The 27,471-nt window shown below is 38.5% G+C and overlaps 1 protein-coding gene across 3 annotated transcripts in view; it reads right to left on the reverse strand.

Moving 5' to 3' along the window:
- Nucleotides 1–279: 279 nt before the first annotated feature.
- Nucleotides 280–27,471, reverse strand: part of POLD3 (DNA polymerase delta 3, accessory subunit) — a 47,174-nt gene continuing 19,982 nt past the window's right edge. For 2 of the 3 annotated variants that reach the window (XM_061201253.1, XM_061201252.1), the window contains exons 4-12: nt 27,167–27,206; nt 25,813–25,945; nt 20,624–20,888; nt 19,442–19,514; nt 16,652–16,817; nt 14,222–14,328; nt 8,423–8,535; nt 7,221–7,299; nt 280–2,504 (exon numbers count right to left, since the gene is read on the reverse strand). In XM_061201253.1, coding sequence (XP_061057236.1) covers nt 2,302–2,504; nt 7,221–7,299; nt 8,423–8,535; nt 14,222–14,328; nt 16,652–16,817; nt 19,442–19,514; nt 20,624–20,888; nt 25,813–25,945; nt 27,167–27,206 — 1,179 coding nt within the window. In that variant the 3' untranslated portion in view covers nt 280–2,301. The remainder of the gene's footprint in view (nt 2,505–7,220; nt 7,300–8,422; nt 8,536–14,221; nt 14,329–16,651; nt 16,818–19,441; nt 19,515–20,623; nt 20,889–25,812; nt 25,946–27,166; nt 27,207–27,471) is intronic. The other variant, XR_009702207.1, reaches the window with a different exon arrangement.

Below are 27,471 nucleotides of genomic sequence, written 5' to 3' on the forward strand. Positions count from 1 at the left end.
CAGCAAGTGGTGAAGCCAGACTAACACAATGTGCAAGATCAGGACTAGATTTTCTTCTAAAGAAACTAAAAAATGAGGTTGGCTGAATCTAAGATTTCCCACAGGACTGAAAAAATGATGAAGACAGCAAATAACTTGTCCATCTCAGACTATGGGTATGCAGTTTGAACAATATAAACTGAAAACCAGCCTTGTTCCTGTTCAGAGTTTAAATAATTGCATACACTGTTGCCATCCTGTCAAATAACAGATTCATCAGACAATCAGTTTGAAGCACTGTTTTAAAACAACTTCTCAAATTTATTTAACTCATGTGGATAACATGGTAGAGTTTTTTTTTTTTTACAAAAAGAAGGAAAACAGCCAGCATTTACTACTCACTAAGCCTTGCCGACGGCTCAGAGTGTAGGCAGCATACCGGGCACAGTGACCACAGGATTTGCATTATGCTTGCAAAGACAGAACTCCACTAGCACCAGAGTTTTCCAATTCAAAATGTGATTTAATTAGAGATCCCAGCATGATAATTTTTTTTTAAAAAGGCTGGATTGTTGCTTTTTTTTCTTTAATTTTCCATTTCTATTTAGAAAAATGACTAGAGGCAATGGCGAAAACAACCATTTAAAAGGGATTCCTCTCCAGAAGTTTTTTGTAAAGTTAAATCCAGCCTTTCCACCCTTCTCTCCATCCTTTTACATTTTAAAAAGAAAGGAGTTTGGAATGTGTCAACCTTTACTCAGCTTGCTGCACAAAGCCTCTGCCTTCTCAAGTTGTAGACGTAATGCTGGGACTAATTTCCCAAACCTCTGGTTTTAATCAAGTCCATGGGGTGCCTGGCTGGAGGGCCCTGGGTGACAGTTGCTAAAGAAGCTCCTATTAATCTAAGGTCAGTCACAACACAATCCTAACCTTAAACAGTAGACGGCTGACTGCATCACTTACGACATACACCAGGCGAAGGCAGAAGGAGCAAGAGGCAAGTCAGATGTCCCTCGTCTGTTAGTCATGAGTCACGCCAGCAGCTGAGCCTGTGTTCCTTTCCCCAGAGCTCACTGTGCAAGGTCACTGCCACACCACCTCCATCCCCTGAGCTCACTCTCCAGCCATAAAGGAAGGTGCTTCCAAGTTATCACTGGAATAAATGATTTTCCATAAGTAACAAATGAAAATGTTTAGATCTACCAATGACTCAGCCTCTCCATCTCTTCTTGGGGAGCCTGTACTTCTAAGCATGTGAGGAAGTTAAAAATACAGAGGCGCAGCATCAGTAGACAATGTGCTTTACCTCTTCCTCATTACCTTCCTGGAAAACTGTTGTTTCTAACATTCAGTTTCCTTGAAAAGGAGAAATTTTACTTAACTGTTGTACATTGCATGTAAGAAGGGACTTCTCTTTTTAGCCTTCATTTCACTGTATGGGTTTCCCTCTCTAGGTACTGAGAGTGGGAAAGGGAGAGAGAGGAGGAGACAAAAATCACAAAGTGTAGTATAAAGCACACCCTGTGTCAGCAACATGACAAGTCCTCTAATGGCATCAATGTTGACTCTAAGTAATTTCTGGCGGGGTTGAATACATCATTACATTTCTATTTGTGCTCTGCCTGAGGCTTTTCCCTAACCACTAATTGCGAATAAAGGGCTCGAGAGTAAGAGCTTTTGTGAAAGGGCTAGAACACAAGTAATGTGCTGGTCTGTGGCCAGGTGTCAGTGTACTTTATAATGGAGGAAAAGAGGATTACCGGGAGATTTCTGTTTCAGCCTTTAGTCCAACCAAGATTTAAAAGACTTACAGAAAATGCTTCACACAGAAGCGTGGTAGTGGGGAAGGGAGGATGGGGCAGTGGTAAACACATCCAGTGAAATTCAGGCATAAAAGAATACCCACACAAGTCCACAAAATACAAAAGAACAAGGAGGATCACTTCCTGAGCCATAAATGGATGGATAAGGGCACAGGGTGGGTAGGGCACAGTGGATTAGCCACTAACGGCTTCAGTGATAATTCTGAAACCTGTTCCAATTTATTTTTGGAGTGAATTCTTCTCCTGGACAGGTCAAAATTGTGCTTAAAAAATGTCATTAGAAGATAACAGCTTTTGAAATATTCTTTTGCCTCTTGCTTCCAGGTGATTTCCTTTTTGTTGAAAACCAGAAGCCGTATAAACCTTACAGGATGGAAGAACAGTCTTTTGATAAAGATGAGGTGAGGCACTGGATGAACTTACACAGTAAGTGAGAGTCTGTATGTCTTGGTCTTGTCCCTTGACCACTCCACATCTCTGACCTAACAGAGATGGCAGTTCACTTCCTCTGGAAGAAGCCAGTAATGGACACTTGTCTATTGGCTTTGCCCAGAGCAGCAGTTCCTTTCTTTGGGCCCTTTCGTTCCTCTTTGGGTTCCTTTTTCAGAGTCATGGCGGGAGGCCTATGTACAGAGGAAGTCTTCATCTTAAGCTCTTCTTCACTATCTGTGCAGGATTCACTCTCGTAGACCTTTTCAGTTACTGGAAGAACACAGAAAAAAATGGGATATGAGTGGGTTGAGTCATTTAGAACACTGCTCTCCCGAGAGAATGAGATGTCTGGTTCACTCCAGTCCCCTCAGACCCACTGACCAAGGGAGGTGTGCTCACTGACCACCGCAGCTTAATCCCGCTGGGAGATCAGATCCCGCCTCAGGGAGGAAGCAGTATTTTGAGCTCACACAGCCTCTAGCTGGGGCTCAAAATCAACATTCACCCTTACTCCGTCACTGCTATGCCCCATGCCTTTAAGTGGGCCCTTATGCGGTTGCCCAAATCCTGCATTTGGGCCTTGGTCTATGCTTAGCTAACTTGCTGAGCTCTACATCAGAACTGTCTGCATCTCAAACACCTACTTCTACCTCCATGCTTTGACTGACTTCTTCAGTCTCACCTCCCTGACCCACAGTGCTTGCCATTTCCATCACTGGTTTTCCTGGTCTTAAGCTCTGCTCTACCAGCCAGTCCCCATCCTGCCTAGCCAGACGCATTGCCATGGACCCTCCTGGCTAGTCCTATCCTGATGTCACCCACTGTGAACTGGAGATTAGCTACTCAACTATTCAGTTCTTGGTTCTCAGTGACCCAGGATTTAGTAATGGTCTACATCATGAAGATGACTATCTCAAGTAAACTTGGTCAGATGACAAACTTGATAGTTTTAATTTTTTTAATTTTTTAAAAAATTAATTAATTAATTAATTTTTATGGCTGTGTTGGGTGTTCGTTTCTGTGCGAGGGCTTTCTCTAGTTGTGGCAAGCAGGGGGCACTCTTCATCGCGGTGCGCGGGCCTCTCAGTATTGCGGCCTCTCTTGTTGCAGAGCACAGGCTCCAGACACGCAGGCTCAGCAATTGTGGCTCACGGGCCTAGTTGCTCCGCGGCATGTGGGATCTTCCCAGACCAGGGCTCGAACCTGTGTCCCCTGCATTGGCAGGCAGATTCTCAGCCACTGCGCCACCAGGGAAGCCCAAATTTGATAGTTTTAAAGAAGGACAAAGATAAAATGAGAAAAAGTTCCCAGTGTTTTTACTCCCTGTCAGCCAAGGGTGTCTTTTGCCTTTTCTCCTACCAATAAAATTCACTGATCCCTCCCCACTGGAAACTTTTAAAAAAATTATACCAGTGAGGAGTCACTATAAGGAAGCCCCAAAGGGCACAGGTACAGACAATCGCTTCCAACAATGATGTCCCAGAACTGATGAGGGTCTCTTCAATACTACTGCAGTGCACACACCAACCGCAAGAAACAGTACAATGCCACCCTCCTGTGACTTTAGAGAGATGCAGCAGCTGTACAGTCAACGTCATCTAAATCCTTTCTCAGCAAATGATGGAAAAAGGAAAACACCTTTTCTTAGCTGAATAGAGTAACTTAATATGCATAATACTCAAATGAGTAAAGTGAAAGGTATTTTTTCCCATTAACAAACAATGATAGTTTTAAGCTCTCAATTATTGATCATTTCTTTCTAATAAAATATATCCGCCGAACTGTTCTAGAGGCATAGGCTTTGGAATCAAATACACCTGTGTTCTAATACCTAGTCTGTCACGTACATAATCTCAAACTTTAATGTGTATCACAATTACTTGAAGGCTCATTTAAACACGTATGGCGGGGCTTTATTTCCAGAGTTTTAGATTCAATAGGTCTGGGGTGGACCCAAGAATTTGCTTTTCTAACATGTTCCCAGGTGATGCTGATACGCTGCTGGTCTGGGGACCACACCTTGAGAATCACCATTCTTTGCTCCCCTGTAAAAGGTGATATGCTGCCCTACGAAATGTACAAATACACCCAGTAATCTTTGGCAAGCACTCTTCAGTGCTATATTTTCCCCTTGCAATGGGCCACGCCGGAGGTCAACTGGCTATAACCAGTGGAGTATTCCTTCACCTTATTCATCTATTCTTATTAAGGTTGCATAATCAACAGTCCCCTCCCTAAGAGTTCCTAGGATTTGTCATTACTTTCAACAGCCTAGAATTCACTTTGGCTGACCCCTGTCAACTAAGAGGCTAAAAAAACACTAGTAAGCTTTAAATATATACTAAGCATTCTTGAAGGTCTTAAGGCTCCACAGACCAGAGGCATTAGAATCTCCCATGAGCTTATTAGAAACACAGAATCTCAAGTCCTAACCTAGGCCTACTGAATCAGAATTTGAATTTTGTCAAGATCTTCAAGTAATGTATCTACTCAGCAAAGTTTAAGAAATGTTGCTCTAAGATACTTGAGGAATTTCCATGCTGTACCTGTTAGTTCAACAATTATGATCCCAGAACATCAGCCCCATCCTGATGCAACTTCAAAAGCATTACATAACTGGATTTTAGAACAAAATTATGAGCTGTTATTTACTCAATATCTCAAATTAGGGAATTCTAAAGAGCCACCTACAGATATAGAAAAGACAAGACTTGCTCCTCCATAAGCTATATTATGTATTCAAATGGTGGCATGTCTGTAATATTAAACTTCAGCATCAATTAGCTCATTATTTCATGACTAACCACTGGTTGTCTCATTGCCAATTCTGTGCAATGCACTGCTTGAGGGAGTTAAAAACCAGTCAGGGCAGCACCAACAGAATTTCTTAAGCAGAACACTTTGTATATACCTTAAGAGCTAAAAGGAGCATTTCTATATTCAAAGCTGTGGCTACTTCAAACTACAGAACAAAGGAGATTTCAACTTAAAAATACAGGACCTTTATTTTAGCTGAACAACACGCCACTTTTCTGGGCTGCCATAAAAACAGGCCCAGTTTGCATGGGTAAAAGAATTCTTTTCCACTCAACTGTTTTGCTCTTAGAAATCCACCCTGTCCAGAAGTCCACCCCAAATTTATCTCAGGGGCCCAACTCCCCAGTCCCTGTAGTAAACTCACAGAAAGGGAAAGATCAGCTTTTTAAACCCACAGACCAACTCCCACCCAGCACAGGACAGGAGAAGCCCCCTGTGCTGGTACGTTTGGAACAGTCTGAGCAAAGAGAGGAAAGCAGAACTCCTTTGTTGGTTACAGGAGCCAAGATTCATTAGGTTGAGCTTGGACTAAAAACCTTAAAAAAAAATGTGCTATGTGAGCACAGTTTTCATTGTTGCATCCAAGGCTCTTAATAGTCCTGTCTGGAGACAGGAGTACAAAAAAGTTTACATCCCATACCTGGCCAAAACTTGAGTACTATGTTTTGAACAAAGCAATAGGTAATTAGCCACAAATTCCCAATGAACTCTCATAAAGATATTTTTGACACTTTTCTTTTGGGGTAGCAGGAGGGAAAAACTGGCACTGATGCTTTTGTCCTCTTAAGTTTAAAAGAAAAAAGACCACGCACTGCGATGAAGAGTGGCCCCCACTTGCCGCAACTAGAGAAAGCCCTCGCACAGAAACAAAGACCCAACACAGCCATAAATAAATAATAGTAAAAAAAAAAAAGTAAATACGTAAATTACCATTAACAGTCAAACCAAGAGGCTTGAAATTCATTACTAGAAGACTAAAAGCAAAAAACAAACAAATAAAACAAAAAAAGACCAAAATCCAGAATTCATAGGCACAAGAAAGTTAGCACTGAAAAGACAGAAATTTCCTGTGTAAGGAATTTTATTCCCAATCACCTGCTACAATTAAAATGGCAGAGGCCTTTTCAGATGAGTGGGAGGTGGGGAAGGGGAGAGGGCTCAAGACTGATGAAAGGTCTTCACTAGTTTTAACAACCACATTGCCTAGGGGAAGTTGATTCGTCAGAGTCTATCAATCTTTTTAAGACAAAAATTTGAACCAGAAAAGGAAAATCAAGAAAGGGAGAAACTACTTCTCTAGGAGAGCCAGCGTGTGGCAGGTGCCACAGGAAAGGAGAAATGACAATTCTGGGCTATCTCACTAACAAGAGGTTGAAGAGCCAAAACCCACAACTTTTTACAAACACAAAAGACAGTACCAGGATCTGAACATCTCATTGGGCCTCAAGTGCTAAATCCTAAAAGCCCCACAGAAGTCGGTCAATCGTGGTAGTACAAGCTAAAACATGGCTGAAGAATCAAGCAATGACTCAAGGCCTGAATTCTAATTTCCCTCTAGGCCTCCATAAAAAGCACATGCTTTTACCTAACATGGCTTACAAGCAGGAAACAAAAAGGAAGTGATTTGCAAGAGTCAGACCCCTCTACAGAACAAATGGGACAAAACACAAAGAAGACTCTTGACACTCTCTTCAGAGTCTAGTCATCTATAGGAGCTTCTTTTCCACTGTTCAAACGTATAAAACAAACATTCAAAAAAAACCCAAATGTTTCTCAATGTCTATGATTTAAAATTGGTATTGTGGTTTCCATCTTGAAGTGTTTTTTAAATATATTACTTCACATGAATCTTCACAACAATCCCACATGTAGGCAAAATGGTATTTTCCCTCCACTCCACAGATCAAGAAACTCCCCACCGAGATGATGTGACTTTTATGCAAGATCTCAAGCATATGACCCAAACAGGAACCCAGGTATTCTGACTTTAGTTGTAGTGTTCCCTATATTCCACTACTCAAAGTGTGGGCCACAGGAAAGCAGCCCAGCACCACCTGGGGATGAATCATGTGCATATTAAAGTCTGAGGCATCCTGCTCTGTAAGGGATTAAGGTGTTCTCCACGGTAATAACTCTATCTCTGGATTTGGAGTCAAAAATTTTTCTTACCTATGCAGCCCTCCTCGTCCACAAAGGCTTTAGATTTTAGCACACGTTTTCGTTTTCTTTTGTTTTCTCCACTTGAGCCCTAAAAGATCATAGGAAGATCAGAGGATACAACATTAAATTGACCTATCAAGCTATAGAGAGAAATAACAAAAGCTTTTTACTCTATAACAATCACCCTCCAATATTCTATGACGATAAAAAGTTAAACAAGTTATCTACAAATTTCCCTTTAGGGGACCAGCCCAACCACAGACAAGTTACGCTCATTGATACTTCATTGTGAGAAGAAAAGTAGCATGTTGAGCAAAGAACTGTGTTCATTCAGTCAACAAACTTTTGTTGGGTAGTCCAGGCGTCAAGGTTAAAAAGACCAATAGGACAAGGGCCTTAGTGGAGGAGAGAGACAAAGAAAACAGACCATTGCAATCCACTGTGGTAAGGGCTTTAATGGAAGGCCACAGCAGATACTATGGAAGCGCTCAGGGAAGGCCTCTAAACCAAACCAGAGGTCTCCACGGCATCCACCCTTGCTGTGGATACCTGCTAGTTCAATCTTGACCCTGCAACGTTACAACTGTCTAATTTAGTATCAAAAGGTATTACTTATACCAACTTCCTTTTCTCTCCACTGGTCTTCCACCCCATTTTCTCTTCAGCTAATGAGGAAATTAGTGCAAAATTTAAATGACAGTCTTAACACAATGAATTAAGGAAAACTAATAGTCATAAAAGAAAAACAACGCCCATCTTCTCAGTCCTTCATTATCTACACTAACAGATGCAGACAAGAGCCAGATGAAGATCATTGAAAACTGTATTTCCCCATTTGCAGCCCTTTTCTGGAAGAGCAACAAACCTGCATAAGTTGTTTGTTCTACTCTGTCTTTCACACACTCTGCTGCAAGACTTCACTTTGCACAATGCCAACAGGAGTTGGGTGGCACAGCTGCCCTAAAGCTGGAGGGAATGAAAAACAAAAGAGCTCCCAGGATTGACTTCGGCCACATTCCTGAGATGACACCTAATGGCTGAACTCCCTCTTCAGGTGAGAAGAGAGGGAATGCCCATTCTGCACTACCTATAGGAGAGCAGGACGAGACAGGAGCCGGCTACTGACATCTGTGAAGTGTATAGCAGCGAACTAACGTAGCAGAGTAGTTTTATCCTTGGGTGATAAAGGACACATCCCAGTAAAGTTGTACCTTGACAGAAGGAGGCTCTGGCTCAGTCTTCGGCACTGGTTCAGGAGATGGAGAAGCAGGAGGAGGTGGGGATGGTGACTCAGCTTCATAAGCCCCAGGAGAGTCTGGTATGACTGAAATAAGGAAACAAGCTTAGATAAGAGAACTACGGCAGTGTCTGGTACAATGCCTTCTCCACTGGCTCTCTAAAATTCCATGTCCAACAAAGGGTATTTTGCAAGCAGTAATTCATGACAACCAAGGACTCTGCAATTATATAACTATAAATATCTTTAAAATACATATTTTATTAATTTTCATACAAAGAGAATCAAAGAATCAAGAATTATTAGAGCTGGAATATACCTTAGAGATCATCTTAGCTAAGCTTCTAATTTTATAGATAAGTCAAAGTATGAAGTTGTTTTATAAATATCCACTGATCATCTACCATGTGTCATGTATTTCACTTACATTATTTTACTTTATCCTCACAACAAACCTAAGAGACAAATACTATTATTCATACATTAGAGTTGAGAAAACAGAGGTTCAGAGAGGTTAGTTAACTTGCCAGGGGCACAGAGCTTGCAACTGAGGCAGGAAGTTTTAGACCCCTGTCAGTCTGATTCCATAGCCTTACTATTCCAACTATCCCATGCTACCTTACCACTCAGGGCCAGACATTTTCTCTTAAGATCAAGTAAGTGGATATAATCCTCAGATTATACCAAATGTGAGTACCTTTCATCTGAAGAGCTACAAATCCGTTAACAAATATATTTAAAATACACCAACGCATCCACATTCCTTATGCTTATGTCACTAAAAATATATTGAGGGAGGATGCTTGACTAAGGCAGACAGACATGGATTCTAGCATATGAATGTGGGCAAGTTGTAAAAAAATCTCTTTGAACTTCAGTTGTATAAAACAGAAATAATAGTAACAGTGATTTTGTGACTGTGGTCTGAGGATTATTTGCCATCACTTGAGATGTATGTTAGACTGAAATTTTCCAGCTGATATTAAGAGCATAAACTGTGGGGTGGGGGAATCATCTTTGACACGATGATCACAATTACAGCTCTAACAGCTAGGACTTGCTTGTTAATATGTGTTTGGGAACTACTTGCCTCACTGATGAGGCTTATTTTGCTACACTGAGATTATCAGGAAAGAATATTTTAAGGAGAGAAATATTGCTATGGAAGTGGTACCACCTGAAAAGAGAGTACCACCAGAGGGATCCCATCATTTCTGAATAGTTCCAGAAATAGTATAAGGCCCATAAGAGAGGAAGTGAAAATCCTCAGCTGACCTATTGCTTAATTACCACAAAGAAATTGCTGGTCAAGGGACTGGGTAAGCTGCTTAGCCTCACCTGCTCCCTGAATCTCCTGGCTGTATTCAAATTCTTAGCACAAGTCTTGGATCTGAAATTCTCCCAACCGATTAGGTCAGTGCTAAAAATTATGACAGTGGAGGGTTCAAGGCCAAATGACCTAAAGAGGTGAAGCAGAACAACAGCCAGAAAGAAACAATAAATTATACACTTCAAGTATGAAATGGGCCCCAAAGCTCTAGGAAATAAAAACATAAGCTCTAGGAAATAAAAACATAAAAGGAAAGTGGTCCAGCTATCAACCAGCTCTGGGAGGCTAGAACATGATGGGAGCTCAAGGAAGCAAAAGTCCAGTCAAACCACAGAACCAAGCACCCGTTTTTCTGAAGGTATAGCTATTAAGAAAGCTGTGTCACAATGTGTTACAGTGGTAGGAGTGAAGTTTATGCGGTGAGGATGCCAAAAAAAAAGGAATTTTGAGTACTCTCAGTAATAAGTTTAAGAGTTCTTACTCTATTTCCAGTTCTGTAATGACTTGACTTAACCAAGGAGAACACAATCCCAGTGGCGCCCTCTAAGATCCCTCTCACTGCACTGCATGGACTGTTTATCTACGCTCCCCCTTCAGACTCTAAGCTCCACACAGGCAGAGGCACCACGATTTCCCTAGCACTGAATATACAGTAACAATTTCTTTTAAATAAAGGAAAAGAATCATTTTCTGAACTAAATCTCGGATGATGGGCTTCTAGGTCAAGGAAGATTCAGCATATACCTCCTTCTCCCTTCCACACACCCCCAAAGAGAAACATTATAAACGATAATAAAGGAAAGAAATGTTGTAACCCTCTCATAATAGGGAAGAGAAGAACACCAGAGGAGCCAAGGGCTCCTAATGAATAAGAAATTTCAACAAATCCCTGGAAGATGGAAGGCAGATGGGAAAAAGTTGACAAGGGAAGCATCAGTCAATTAGGTGAGTCTGATAGGAGAGGTTACTATACATTATAAAACTTGTATTTTATCTGATTTTTGAAATTGTGTACATGTATTACTTTGCTTAAAAATTTTTTTTTAAACAAAATATTTTAAGAAAGGAAGGACAGGGAAAACAACTAGAATTTTCTGGGCTTTACAAACATTAATCATTCATTTTCATAATAACCCTACAAAATCACTATTACTATTTCTGTTTTATATTGATACAACTGAGGTTCAAAGAGATTTTTTTAAAACTTGCCCACATTCATATGCTAGAATCCATGTCTGTCTGCCTTAGTCTTTATTACCAAGCCACGCATTCTCCCTCAATATATTTTTAGTGACATAAGCATAAGGAATGATGGATGCATTGGTGTATTTTAAATATATTTGTAACGGATTTGCAGCTCTTCAGATGAAAGGTTCTCAAGTAGTGAAACATCACTCACCCCAGGAAAGCAACCTTTGTTGGGGCAGAATAAGAGCTGTGGTAAAACTAATTGCAGGGATCCAGTAATGCAACCACTGTTTATCAGAGAGTTTTCTGGAAGAGATGGGTAACTAGAATTCCTGAAAATCATTCATAGCTTCCTAGGAAATTTTTTTAACTACTTATCTTAACCTTTAAAAAAGGGGTTGTGGGTCATTTGCTTAACATTCTCTATAAGCAATTTGCAAGGACTGAAAATGGTAGCAAGGACTGAAACATACCATTTAAAACTACTTTTTCCTAGCAATATAGATATTATTCTTAATGTTATTTCTCTCTGGGTCTGGCCTTTTCTTGCTTTACAAAGAGAGTATGTACAATAGAACTGCTAAAGGTGCTTATGACTCTGCCAGGGAGAAAGAGAAAGGAACAGTCCCTTGGGTAGAGAGTTAAGGATATGAAGTTGACGGGAATTTTCTGAGAGAAGGTACTTTCAAGTGTGTTTATTACCATTAAACGCTTACTGAATTTCAATAGGAAAAGTGGGGTGACTAATAAGAAAACTGACTATATGTTAAGCACTGTCCCGGCACTTTTGACGCAGCATCTTATTTAATGTTCATAAAAGGCCGGCACAGTTTGTGATAACATCCCTATATTAGAGACGAGAAAACAGGAATTGATTAAGTTAAGTAATCTGCCTAAAGTCACATGGTCAGTGGTAAAGGTTAAGATTTAAACCCAGGTCTGTCTAACTGCAAAGTCTCTGCCATTTCCTCCACTCCTGCTGCTCATGTACTAGCTTCTAGCTGAAGACAGCATATTGAACTAATAGTGTAACAGAAATAAAACAATAATAGGCTAGAGACTGTATGAAGGTTTAAAATGAAATCCCACTGGCTTTGAGACAAAGAAGAAATTTAGGAATAAAATGGCAAAGGTTTATAAATTTAGTCAGATGCCAAAAATTACCTTTGCCAGAAAAAAAAATCTGAGAGCCTCTGCTTTATATCATCTGCTATTATAGGTTGTCCACCTCTTTCACATTTCTTCTCCCTTCCAAACTAAATAACCCCACTCATATTTCTAATCACTTAAGGGTATTATTTTTGTGAGCTAAGGATCAGAACTACAGAGAATATTTCAGAAGTATGTAAAGAGTGTTCAATCAACCACAGTAATTCCTTGACTTAGAGCTGACTCCTTCACTAATACTGCAGTATCTAGTTTACTTTTTTAATGTACATTAGGATGATGGCTTCAAAGACTTTTCTAGAATCTTCCTCAAGTTCTTTTCCTGGTTGGAATTTAGGGAAACTGTTCCAATTAGCACACATTCCTAAGTTACTTGCTAAGTTATTTTCCTGTGTGTCTGCATAGATTTGCCTCTATTTCCTCAACTCTTAACCAGTCAGAATGTTCCTTGATGGTTGTTTCATCACACACTTGGGAATCTTCCTTTCTGTAGTCTTGGTTAAAGCATTTTGATAAATGACATGGAATTAAGTATACAGCAACTGCCCCACTGGGATGCTCACAATACCCTATCCCTATCCATTCCACAGTCAATGGAAACCCTGAATCCATGGAAGAGTCAAAGATGTACCTCTGCCACAGACATATTCAACTTTCTTGTACAATTTCTTAGATATATTCATTTCCTTTGCATTACTGTCACCTGTATATGTAATTTGTTTTTTCACTCACTTGAGCTAATATCCCCCCACTTTTGGGGAGTCTCTGTTACCATTTTCAGTGCTTCTTACAGTAGTTTCTGATAAGAGTAGAGTCTAACAAGTTTAGCTTTGTCCTTCAACAGCATAGCAGGTTCCTTTTTTTGCATTCATTTTTCTTTAATCTCTTTTTAGTGTCAGTTTGTTTGCTTTTGTCTACCTTTATATGATGCTGAATCCCTTTGGACGAGAGTTCCCCTGGCCATTACCTAAAATGTTTATACTCATTAAGCCATGAATTCATGGAGAATCAATCACAGCAGCTCAAGCTTTTCACCACCGGTTCTCAAACCAGGCTTTTCAGGATCGAAATCATCTGGCATATCAGTCCAACCCAGGTATCATTCTCTTTGGTCTCCTCCTTTTTCTGTACACTTTCATTTATACATTTTGGGAAGGATACTTGATACTGGCTCTTAGAATAATTGATATTCTTTTAAAAGGCACATTAATTTTTCAGGCGAGACTCTTGCCCTTATTCTGTTCGCTTATTGTACAACAGTGTCTACAACTTAAAACTGGAAAGGTTCACAGTGTCATTCCCTCTCAACAATGACCATACAGATTCTTCATCTTAGCATGGTTTTACTTATGTGGTACAAAACACCACCAATACCCCTGATGCCTACAATATCACCCATTTTATAAGATTCACATGAAGGTACCCAAAGGAAGAGCTCCATTTTATTTTTTAAAAAAGAAAACGTCTTTGATAATAAATGTAATAATCCTTATTCTCTTTCCCTTTGTGTTTGCTACTTTGACAAATTACCATAAGATTATGGTTCTTGTCAAAAGGTTAAAGTAGGTTTTAAACAGAAATAGGTACACTGTATCTCTCAGTGCTTGGATTACTATTGTCACTGTGACCCATAATAAGTAACTTTTTAGCTCCTTGAGCCTAAAATCATCATAATAAGAACTGACCCTTCTGTGGACCGAATGTTTGTGTTCCCTCAAAATTTATATGTTGAAGCCCTAATCCCCAATATGATAGAAGTAGGAGGCGGACCTTTGGGAGATAATTAAGTCTCGAGGATAGGGCCCTCATGAATGAGATTAGAGACACAAGAAAGATGATTTCTCTCTTTGCCATGGAGGATACAGCAAGAAGGTGTCCGTCTACAAATGAGGAAGAGAGCTCTCACCAGGAACTGAATCGGCAGGCACCTTGATTTTGGACTTCTCAGCCTTCAGAACTGAGAGGAGTAAATTCCTATTGTTTAAGCCTCTCAGTCTATGGTATTTTTGTTATAGCAGCCCAAATTGACTGTGACAATCCCACTAGCCAAAAATTAAAATTTAAATTTAAAAAATTAGCAATGCCCACCTTCATCTTCACTGCTATCAGACTCAGGAAGTTTGATTCTTCTCCTCTTTTTCTTCATGTTTTCAGTTTCTTTTGTCTCATCATCAGATAATTCCACTTGCTTCCTCCTGTTGCCGTTCAGGAATAATTTAAGCATGTTACACAAAATAAAAATGTAAGTATTCATGTGCTACTATCAGCCTTGCTTCATAACTCATGATCTTAATTCCAGAGGGTAGAAAGTAAGAGTCATAATAGACCCATAAGGATACTCTGCTAACTGACCACAGCTAGGTCACTTCATGGGGTAACCAGAATAAAAACTTTCTCTAGCTCTCTAAAGACCACTGTAAGCTACTTACCAGGTTATTGAAAAATTTTCCAAATTCCTTCTTACTTCCCCTACTGGCCTTTCAATCATTCAACAAGCATTAAATAAGCAGCTACTACCTACATAAAGGCTTTTTGCTAAACACTCAGATGCAAAGATCGAGAAAATACCGTTGTTCTCAAGAAGCTCTGGCAGGAAAAATGGGTATAAATACCACTAACTATAAAATACAATGTGATAAATTTTACTGGACAAATAACCTAGATCCATCTTGACATTATTTAGCTCCTCTGTCTGGATATTCCACCACACTATTCATTCAATCAACAATAATTTATCAAGGGCCTAGTGTGTGTTATAGACACAAATAAGTACAAGACATAGTTTTTACCTTCAATCTTATTTCTTATGTAACTAAATATCAACTTATTTTTCTACCTTAAGCTAGGAAAATAACAAATTAAACCCAAAATAAGTAGAAGGAAATAATAAAGAGCAGAAATCAATGAAATAGAAAATTTTAAAAGGTAAAATTTATTTTTCAAGAAAAGATTAATAAAATTAGTAAGACTTTTACAAGACTGATAAAGAGAAAAGTGTACATTACCAATGTTAGGAATGAATGAAGAAATCTATAGTGATACCTACAGATTCCATAGATACTCAAAGAATAAGGCTATATATATTATAAACAATTTTATGCCAATAAACTCAGTGACTCAGATGAAATAAATTCCTTTAAAAACACATTCAAAATTGACCCCAAAAGAATAAGAATATTTGAATAGCTCTATTTAAAGAAATCAAATTCATAATAAAAATTTTCCCCCAAAGAAAACTCCAAGCCTGGATCCACTGGTGAATTTTATCAAACTTTTAAGAAAGAAACAATATATACCTTACACAAACTCTTTTGGAAAACAGAGGAGGAGGAAACTCCTCTCAACTGATTGTATGAAATGAGCATAACTTTGATACTGAAATCTGACAAAGACATTACCAGCAAAGAAAATAACTGATTATAGCCCCCATAAATATAGATGCAAAGAATTCTTAACATAACATTAACAAATCAAATCTAGCAATATATAAAAAGGATAATACATCATGACCAAGTGGGGTTTATCTCAAGAATGCAAGGCTGGTTTAACATTTGAAAACCAGTCAGTGTAATTCACCACATTAACAGAAACACCATACGATCGCCTCAATAAATGCAGGAAAAGTATCTGTCAAAATTCAACACCCATTCATAAAACATTTCAGTAAACTAAGAATAGAAGACTTCCTGAATCTGGTAAAGGGCATCTACTAAAACATACAGTTAATGTCCTACTTGGTGGTGAAATCCTGAATGCATTCCTGGCAATAACCATCAACAGCGAGTGTCGTACCCATGGTTAGAAACATTTTAATCCATCCCAATCACATGTTCCTAGGAGGTGAGGCCCACTGGACAGAGAGCTCTGACCCTCTGAAACATCAGCATTTTGTTGATGTTTTCTAATAGCGTAGCCCCAACCTTGCCACAAAAGTCAAGTATGTCTGGGCCTATCAGTGCTGACAGTGTCCTTTAGAATTTCTTTCAACAGACTAGCTCCTACCAACTATGAGGTAGTGTCTCAAATTCCTGGATTCATTTTTAACAGCTTGTGTGCTTTTTATTTTCTTTTCTAATTACATTTTACCACTTGAAAAATAAACTCATTGATACAAAAAGAAAACAAAGAACTTTTTCTCTTAAATTTCACTGGAAACAATAACCCCTCATTTGGCAATCTGAGGTGAAAAACAGACACAGAGACATACAATCAGGCACGCTTATGCCACGTCCACAAATATAAAATGAAGTAAAGGAGAAGACAATCAATTTAAATCAATGGGGCCCAAAACACTGGCTTTGGGCTCTAAATCATCTGAACTGGCTGATTCAAGTTCTGCTTCACTAGACAAGCTATGGAGCTTCTCTCTTCATTTGGGCTATACAGCTGTATCCCTAAGGCTATCCCTAGTAGGATTTAGTGCTCAACTGAAAACTGCCTGCTTGTCAATAAGCCCAAAAAGACCTTCTCACCCCCAGCAGAGACACTCTTCCCCCACAAGTAACAAAATTTTCCTACCTTTTTTTTTCCTTCTGCTGCATCTTAACAGGCTCTGCTTTTTTGCTAGATTTCTTCAGGCCCACAGGGGCTGCCAGCTTTGGTTCAGTGACAGACAGTGGAGGTTGCTCCACTTTTTTTTCTTCTTTCACTGCTTGTTCTGAATCCAAATTGACTTTAATTTTATCTGTAAATAAAGTATAGTAGACGACATATAACCCCATCGTGCAATATTAATCTATCATTCCTTTGACAGTTTACTAAGTGCCAGGTAATATATTAGGAACAGGGGCTAAAGGGATAAAAAACAGTCCCTGTCCTAACAGAGCTCATGGTCTAGTCAGAGAACACTTCTCCTTTCCAACTACCACTCTAGCTATAACTGTTTTCATTTCTGCCTCCTGCTAATCCCTCATTATATCACAGCCCCCAAGCCAAATGATAGTAAACGTAGCACTTAGAAAAAAAATGAATACAACTTTATGAAGTACCAACATTCTCATTTGTTAGATGAGGAAATTAAGAGTCAGAGGGATTAAAAGATGTTTCCCAAGAGTATGCAGCTTATGAATTCTGAAAACAGAAAAGCATCTCCTTTGTATACGCAAAAAAATATGAAACACCTTTTTAAGCAAAGAATGATAACAGATGATGACTTTTTAATTTTGTCACCAATGCTGTAATTTTTTGAAATATATAAAGCATTAAGGTTTTTGTTACTGAAACAGAATTCATATCATAAAATTTACCCTTTTCAAGTGTACAATTCAGTGGTTTTTAATTGCAACAACACCACCATCCAATTTTAGAACATTTCATCACCCCTAAAAGAAACCCTATACCCATTAGCCATCACTCTCCAACCCATCCCTTAACAACCACTAATATACTTTGTCTCTATAGATTTGCCTATTCTGAACATTTTGTGTAAATGGAATCATATAACATGTGGCCTTCTGTGTTTGGCTTCATTTATTTTGCATAACATTTCAAGGTTCATCCATGTTGTAGCATGTATCAGTATTTCATTCCTTTTCATGGCTGAAAAATATTCCATCATATGGATATATCACATATCATTTAACCATTTATCACATGATAGACCTTTTTGGTTATTATGAATAATGCTGCTATGAACATTTGTACAAGTTTTTGTGTGGACACACAGTTTTAATTCACTTGAGTAGATACCTAGGAGTGGAAGTGCTGGGTAACTATGTTTAATTTTTTGAAGCACTGCCACACTGTTTTCAAAGTGAGCACATCATTTTACATTCCCTACAGCAATGTATGAGGGTTCAATTTCTCCACATTCTTGCTAACACTTGTTATTGTCTGGCATCAAGTTTTAAATGGTTCAAATACCAACAATCAACTCTTTTCATCCAGCTCTCAAGCTTCATTTTCATTGCATTGATCTTGTCATGTGTCAAATACAATAAAAACATTCATAATTTTACTCTAAACATTAAGCCTTGAAAAAAACATCTGTTAAATAAATCAGCTTTGTAAGCCATTCTTTTAATTAAGTGAATATTTCATTCCTTTATTTTATCCAGGTTTCCCCCCTCCCTCTATTACATTCTATCATAATATCCTGTTACTCTCTGCCTAGCTATTACAATCATTAAGTATTTTATTTTTTCTGTATTTATTTGTCTTTCTATTACAGTAGAATATAAGGGCCATGAGGACATTTTCTGCATTGCATCACTAGCGCATAATAGTTCCAAGCATTTAGTAGGTGCTCAATAAATATTTGCTAAATAAACACATGAATAAATAAATGCATACTTCTGTTTGACTTTTACAATTTGCAGTCATGTTTTATGTATTTTAGAAATAATAGTAATTTTAAAATTCACTGGCTTTTAAGGTTACAAACATATTAAAAACAACAACAACAAATAAACGTGTGGGCCTCATCAAAGTTGCCAAGAAACCACACAATCTGATTGGGTATAGTGGACTAGCACCAGCCGTGCAGGCCAGTGACATTAGCGTGACATATTTTCACAGAAGTAGGGAGCCCTCCTTATGCACTGTGCCTGCAGTAATACAATCATGCCTCCCAATAACCTGACAGTAGCAAACTTTCAATATTTTTTCAGAACATAAAAATGTTCTCTGATAGCTTTTATGGCAAATAAAAAAACTATTACCCCAATCTGTCCCCTGACTACCATTTTGACCATCACAGAAAAGCAGATTTCTGACTAATTTTGCTTGCATAGGCATGTAACAAGTGCTATGCTCCAAGAAGTGTGCCATAATTATCCTGCAACTCCTGCATTCTTCCTGGTATTCTGGCCACATACCCTCAGGGGATGTGTACTTGATATGAGAAGTACAAAAATATGTGGTTATTGGTTCTTTCTTTATGAAAGAATTCTCATCTAAATATATTTTTTTAAATAAAGGAGATTTGCTTTCTCAAAAAGTAAATATTTATAAATGGCCATTATAAATAAACTTCCCTTTTATTTTAAACACCCATTTTCAAGAACACTATGAAACAAATATTTAATTCTCTTTTCAAGGCAGGAAGTAAAAATAGAAATAAGTAAACTACCCTCCAGGATATCTCGACTGAACCCAGCTCACCCATAAAATCTACTGTTCCAGTTGGTTTTATTGGTTATATTCATCAACATATAGGTCTGTATACTACAAGTTTATGTTAGGATGCGGGAATGCCACATGGTAGTATGTTAGATGGGTAAAAACTGGACAAGGTGGCTTTCACCTCAGATATAATGTTATTATATTAACATTCATATATTAGTCAGAGGAAGGTAAGAACATGCTTACTCATAGCAGCTTTTCCAAAAAAATTGCTTATCGCATTCCCTTTCCCTGGTGCCTTGTTGCCTACCGAAGATGCCTAAAAGCATAGAAAAAGAAAACACACATGATTTTTTTCTAGTGTTTAGGCTGTTCTTCAAGTAGCAGTCAAAAAATCTCTTCAATAGCAGAGCACACTCTCATGATCATACAGTCTCTATATTATCATGCCAAAACGTGTAGGCACTAGATATAAGAACAAATCCAGACCAGATAGTACTTGGTGTTAATCGCCATAGCTTAGTTTCCCCCGGTTTTTATAAAATTATTATCCATGAATATGTCTAAACTTTTTTAGAGTATATTTAAAAACTACTTAGTTTGACAGAATTAAAACACATCAGAGGCAACATGGTACAAAATGGGGAAAAACCTCCAAAACATTACTTTTGTAATCATCCTAAGTGGAACTGAATGCTGGTTCCACCACGTAATAGCAATATGACATCCAAATTACTTAACAAGATGATAATATCTCCCTCACAGAAGTGATAAGAGGATTTAAACAAAGACCAAACTATTGGCACTCAGTAGGAGCCCTATAATTGTCAGTGCTTTCCCTCTCCCTCTCCTCTCCTTTCCCAAAGTGGAAGCTTTAAAATGACAATAATGGTAATAATAATAATGGCAATAATTATGTTTTTCTAGATTATTTTTAATAGTATCTTATGAGACTTTTCTTAAGTCAATGCACTTTAGTTCAGATGACTGAACAATAAAAAACTAAGGAAAGGGATGAAAGAAAAAAATAAGAAAAATTCATTAAATAGAATGAGAATGTTAAATACACTGGCAAAGCCCAAAATATAGATGTTCCCAAATAACATACTGCTAATATACAATTCTTTGCATTATTTCAACTGGGTCTCACAATAATCTTGTGATGTGTACAGGGCAGGCATTACATTTTACAGGAGAATCTGAGGCTTGGTGAGAAGCATTAACGAAAGAAGAAGGACTACTTCAGGTGAGAATATCAAGAATTAAAGGATTAAAAAAAAAAAAAGAATTAAAGGATTTACACTAAAGCAGAAAAAACAGAATTAAATATCAGACCTTAAATAATTAAACTACTACCACTGGAATTATTAAATGCTTTTCTAGTTACCCATTCTGAGCTGTAAAAGCATATTTTTAAAGAAGACTTACATTCGTTACTTCTTTAGCCTCTGTTTTGGTTTCCTTGTTGGCATCTTGGGTTTTAGAAACAGCTTTAGAAGCAAACATGCCCATGATTCCTTTGGGCTGCTGGGAACTCTGTTTGGGGATAGGTGGGCCATGACCATTGGTGGTCAACTCATTACTGGCTTGTGTCTCAGGTGATACCAGAAGATCTGACTGCTCAAACTTTTCAGAAGATGAGGATTCAGCAGGAGCTCTAGGGACGGCAGCTGCACACTGGATGGCACTAAACCTGAGGACAGAAATGTTACATTAAATTAATTGATGTCAACATCAAACCTTATTTTTTTTTTTTAAACAGAAATCAAATAAGGAATTCTTTTTTTTTTTTAATAAATTATTTATTTATGGCTGTGTTGGGTCTTTGTTTCTGTGCGAGGGCTTTCTCTAGTTGTGGCAAGCGGGGGCCACTCTTCATCGCGGTGCGCGGGCCTCTCACTATCACGGCCTCTCTTGTTGCGGAGCACAGGCTCCAGACGCGCAGGCTCAGTAATTGTGGTTCACGGGCCCAGCTGCTCCGCGGCATGTGGGGTCTTCCCAGACCAGGGCTCGAACCTGTGTCCCCTGCATTGGCAGGCAGATTCTCAACCGCTGCGCCACCAGGGGAAGCCCCAAAACCTTATTTTTAAACTCTTGCTTCTTCCCCACAATACTTTCTAACCCTAATACTATAAAATTAGAAAATTTTAGAACTAGAATGGATTTTAGAAATTAGTTTGTGCAACAAGTACTGGAGAGGAGTGAGTGAAGTCCTAGATTATACATCTCGTTAGTAATAAAACTAAGATTGGAAGGTGTCTTCTACCAAGCCATATGGGTATTCTTGCTTTTTTGAAAAAAGCATCCTAATTCAAAATAGTAAGAATACACCAAACAATAATAAAACATTAGTAATTTCACCATCTTTGGTAAACCAAATGGTTATCTCTTGTTTTTAAAGACCTTCAACGTATAGGGCTAGCAATACCATAAATACTGACAGAATCAAAATTAAGAGCTTTAAATATTAACAAATTTCCTGGCAACTCTCCTGGCCAGAATGGATCATGCTTTAAAACATGGAATAAGCTGGGAACAGAGCCACTGGCTTCTATAACCTGTGGTCCTTTATAGTCACTTGTTTAATAATTTATAATAATCCCAACTAACAGCACCAGACAAGTATGCCCATTGCCAAGTGAAGAAATTTGGAACAATTTGCATGACGTATTAAAGGGAACATTCATCTCTTCTTCTCTAATCATTGTAGATGTGCCTGTTTCACAAAGATCCATAATGGAATGTCCTACATTGTGAATGGGTAACTGATCCAGCCTTGTCAAACAGTTGTACTTAAAGCAAAGTTTTCCAACATTTCCTAACAAAGAAGAACATTTTATTTCCCTCAGTCTTTTGCTTATTGAGGGTAGGTAAGAGCTCCTTGAAGGTAAGTATATTATTCATCTTTTGTATTTCAGGCACCCAGTACAAGACCTGGCACAGAGAAATACAGGTTGAAAGAAAGATTATTTAAGTCACTGAAAGTGAGGCTTCTGGCTTCTCTCCTTTCTTTAGTGTATCATCTCGACTTGGGGTGGGAGAAGATGGAGGTTAAGAAACTATGTGGTGATAGCAATTATCTTACAGATCAACCAGGCACAACTCTGAGATTAACTGGCCTAAGATAAAAAATCCCTGATAATATCACTTAATTTCTGAAGTAACTTTAGGCTGAACAGCCCTGAGCTAGAGTCCACAGCTCCAAAAACCTTCCACTGATTTATTACAGTCCACATAGAAAACCCCACATTAACACAAATATTTTGTGCATCAGAGTTAAGAACAGACGGAAATCATTTCCTTTCACTCACCACTCTTCCTCTCTGGCCCTGCAGTGCTTCCATGTACAAGGAAAGAGAGCAATGTTTTATTTCATTGTCAACATCTAAAGTTGGCCCCGAGACAACTCTTTCTCCATTCGGTCTACATTCCACACCTTAGGGTCAGGACCAGGAATTGGCAATGAGGAAGAGATCAGGTTAGGCTGGGAACATGTCCGAAGAGAGAAGAATCTGCTCAATCTAAAATTTCAACTTTCTTCCTGTCACAACACTTCTTAAAACACATGAAACAATGTGTCAGATCTCAGTTGGCCCATGATTCTCAGGACCAAATACAAACTTCTTTACTGGAGATAAATTCCTCACATTTCTACCGAGGATACTTTAAGTATTTAAGTAAAGTTTCATTAAAGTGGTTCCTACTATCACATTTCTACTTGCCATGTTTATTTTAGCGGTCCCTATGCAAATTTCATTTTGGACTTTTGAGTCACTTTTATTCTTGTTTGCTTACTTACTAGATACAACAGAATTGATTTTTAGAGTTTGACATACCACAACTAGATTTTAATACAGATTATTTTTGAAATCTAATAATACAACTTACATAAACATATCTGGGTGTTAATGTTTTCTTATAATCCTTCCCTAAAAGACACCAGACATAAATTACTCTTTAGCTGTATATTCATTATTTATCTAATAAATATTTGTATGCCTATTATGCTCAAGGTTTCGAGCTGAAGGAAAAAAAAGAACCAATGTCTACCATTAATTCACTCAACAATTATTTACTGACTGCTTACCATTTGCCAGGCACCATTTTGGGTATACACTGGTTAACAAAACAGACATGATCCCTATGCTCATGGAACTTACAGAAATTATTTTTGGCAATCCTATATCTATTTCTCCTCAAGGACCCAACTTTATCAGTTATCCTATCCCCCCTCAGTATCTTCAACAATTTCTTCTTTTTATAGCTCTTTCCTAATAATACAAGTTCAAGGCATTCTCAACTTTAAAAATGTATATATCCTCCCTGAGCCTCAATTCCTCTGTAGCAGGTTACCTCTCTTTTTCCTCCATCTTACTGTCAAATTTCCTGGAAAGTTGTCCCTATCTGCTGTCTCACTTCCTTATATCCCTATCTGCCCAGTTGACCAGAAGCTGGTTGCTCCACTGAAACTGCTCTTACCAAGGCCATCACTTTTCAGTTCCCGTTTTACTCAGCTTCTCAGCAAGGTTTGGTATTGGCAACCAGTCCTTCCTTCTTGAAAATCTCTTCTTAGTTTTTAGAACTCCAGACACTCTCATGATTTTCCTCTTATCTCTGGCTGCTCCCTCTTAGGTCCCTCTTTTCTGCCCACCCCTTAAAAAACAGCTGTCACTTAAATAGTGCTTACTGTGTGCCAAGCACTGTTCTAAGTGCTTTACATATATTAATTCATTTAATCCTCTACAACCCTGAGGCTGATACTAATTTTATTAGTTTCATTTCACTGATGAGGAAACTCAAGCAGAGAGGTTAAATAATTTGCCCAAGGGGTTACACAGCTAGTAATTGTGGCTGGAGTTTAATAACTTTCTGCCCTTCTTTCAGTCTATGCATTCTCTCTGCATGACTGTATCTACTGCTGTAGCCCAATTAATTATCTATTTTCTCTGATTCCAAAATCTCTATCTTTACCCTCAGATTTCTCTCCTTAGCTCTAGACTCCCCTATCTATTGCAAAGGACACCTCCACTTGGACTCCCCACAGGGTACTAAAACTCAACATGTCCAAAGCCAATTCATCATTTTTCCCTTCTCCCAAAGCCTGCTCCTCCTCATATATTCCTCTTCTTAGTGATGGTACCATTATCCATCCAGCAATTCAAGCCAGAAACACGGCCATCATCCTTAACACCATGAACCCCACCCCCATCCCCACCATACACACTCTCCTGGTCCCTAACCACTACCACACCATCCAGGTTTTGATGGTATGACCCTTTAACCTCTGTACCTCTCCATTTCCAACACCACTACTATACTTCAGATAACTGTCATCTCCACCCTGAATCACTGCAACATTTCTCCTTCCTGATGGCCTTGCCTTCAGATTATTCCCTTCAGATCCATTTTCACCATCACAGTCAGAGTGATATTTTTATGATACAATTCTGATCATTTCAATCATCTGCTGCAAAATCTTCAGTGGCTCCCCTGTGCCCTTGGAATAAAGCCTAAACTCCTTATCCTAGTAGTCAAGCATACAGTCTGATTCCTTGTATCATTATTTCCTGCCTCTCACTCTAATTTCCAGCCATAGAAAACTACTGTGGTTCTGCACAAGCACCACGTGTTCTCTCAGCCTTGTCCTTACTCTCCCACTTCCCTCTGACTGGCTACTTCTACTAGGCCTTCAGGCCTCAACTTGAATGCCATACCCTTCAAGAAGCCATCTCTGTCTTGCCTCCTCACTACACCCCAACCAAAAAGGGGGGGATGAGTGTCCCCCAACATCCTCCCACACTCTTATTCATACCGTAGCACTGTCACACTATACTGTAATTGCCTCCCATAGGATCATCAGTTCCATAAGCAGGTACTGGGCCATATTCACTCTACAGTATGTGGCATGTCACACGTACTCATCAGATCTTTGTTGAATTAATTCAAATTATCCTGCTTAGTACCTATCAAAGTAGTAGGTGTTCACTATATGTCTGGGGATCTGGCCTGAACCCTCCATACAACCTCACAAAGTAGGCATTTGACCAAAGCTCAAAAGAGTTTAAGTAACTTGTCCAAAGCTACTGGGCCATGAGCAACAAAGCCAAAAATCAAGCCCATGACCATCAATTTCCAAAACCCATGTGCAATATAGTCCACCTCCTCCCTGTGCTGTGAAAGATACAAAAGATGAACAATATCTGATCCTGGCTGTAGAAGATCAACTGATTTTGGATGGAAGGTAGAAGAATATTAAATTAGGAATAGTTTTTTGAAGGATAACATTTGAACTGGTTCTTGACAGATGGGTAGGATTTAGACAAGCAGAGACTGGGGTAAAGGAGTAATGAGGGGGCCCAACAAACAACATTTCTGGTAGTAGTGACAGGACAAATACATGAGAAATAGATTTATGGGGAGTCTACTGAGGTTTTCAGTATGGGTTGTGGCTGCTATTTTTCACCTTATGATGTACTAATAAAACCAGGCATGTGTCTTACTGCAAGATAAATGGGGTTTTACTAGACTTGGCGTTCACTCTTAAGAGGCAGCCACTGTGTAAACATCTTACAAAATCAATTCGTAAAGAAGCCCACAAGAAACATTAAGGAGCTCACTTGCTGCAGTTCTGCAAGTTGCTTTTAAGGATGTCATAGTCGGTATTGAACAGAGGCCCACTGTCCTTTAGCATGGCTTTCTGGATGCTGTACACATGTACACTGGCAGTCACAGCTAGCTTGGACTTCACTGCTACAAGTCAACAGGAAAAGCAGTCTGTTAATACACAAACTTCATAGCATGTGGGGAGTTTAACAAGAAACCCTTCTGCATTAAAACCATTTGTAATCTGTGGTGGTCCAAAAAGCTCTAAAAGGCCAAACAGTCTTATATACAGTATAATATCAACTCTTCTGTCTGTGACAAGGACATTATGAAAGGTAGGTGGTGGTGAGTCAGTTCTAAGTACAGTACTGTGAAGGTACCACTCATCCAGTGGACACTCAGTAAATATTAATGAATAATTGATGATACTATGATGTGGTTTTTTTTTTTCCCCCTCAGTCAGGGAAGAATCTTATACTCTAGCATATAAACATAGCAACTGAGGAATAAGTAATTTCTGAGAAGTCTCGCTTATATAATTCAATTTTAGTTTACAAAAAGAAACTCTATATAACAAAAATACTACTAACCAGATAAGTCTGCAGAGGAAATACACAAAAGAACATCACAAGAACAAATTTTAGGTTCCATGAAGGAAGGGACCATGCCTAACTTGTTCCAAGTCTCTAGTGCCTAGCACAGAGCTTGACACAGAGTAGATACTCACTATGTATCTACTGAATGAATAAATCTACCACTGTGGGAATTCAGAAAGAAAATACTGGACTTTTCCACCATCTTGAATACCTCAAAGTTAATTTATAAGAAAACAACTCCACTGGTAGGCATCTTTATATACAAAGTACAACAGTGCAGGTTTTGTCTTGAGACATAATCCAAGATCATGTGGCTATTACAAAATTCCTTTGAATTGGGTATTAAAAAATAGAACAGTAGCATTAATAGTCTTGAAATGGGTAGACAAATTTAATTTAGAAGTTATACTAAGTTTTTCTGACTTCAGAAAAGCATTCTTTAATTTTCTTCCTAAAAAAACTGTTATGGAATACAACACAATATTTAGAGACCACTGTCTTCTGACAGCTGATGAGGTATTCCATATGGTATTCATAATAGTTTTTTACGTCTGTCACGGTTTTGAAACCCCGTGATAAAAGCGCTTTATAAATGTCAGCAGCCATTGGCCTTAAAAATGGGAAATTAGTGTAGTATCATCTTTTAACATGTTTCAGAAATTACTAATAAAAAGAATACATGGCTCTCCAGTAAAACAGCTAAATATATATGAGATGTTAATGACACTGATGCCATAAGAGGAAAAACTTGCTAAATCGCTAAAATACTTACCTTCCAATTTTTCTTCTCTCACTACTGCAACCTTGTGGCACTGTAACAAAATAACACTTCATTGGTATTTAAAATAGCACAACTTGCAATTTTAACATTTCCTTGCCAAAAATTCATTTGCACTTGGATGTGAAATTAGCAACATTAGGTACCCCTGAAAATGTATGTTACAGTTTAATAAAGTCAGACTCATTTTTAACTTGCTTACTTTGAAACTTCTCAATCAGGTTAAGGAAAGTGAGAGAGTGTAGATATCAGTACCAAAAAAAACCCCAAAACTCAAAAAAACACAGCAGCTCAAAATA

Source organism: Eubalaena glacialis, chromosome 10 (genome assembly GCF_028564815.1).
Source record: "Eubalaena glacialis isolate mEubGla1 chromosome 10, mEubGla1.1.hap2.+ XY, whole genome shotgun sequence".
NCBI lineage: Eukaryota > Metazoa > Chordata > Mammalia > Artiodactyla > Balaenidae > Eubalaena > Eubalaena glacialis.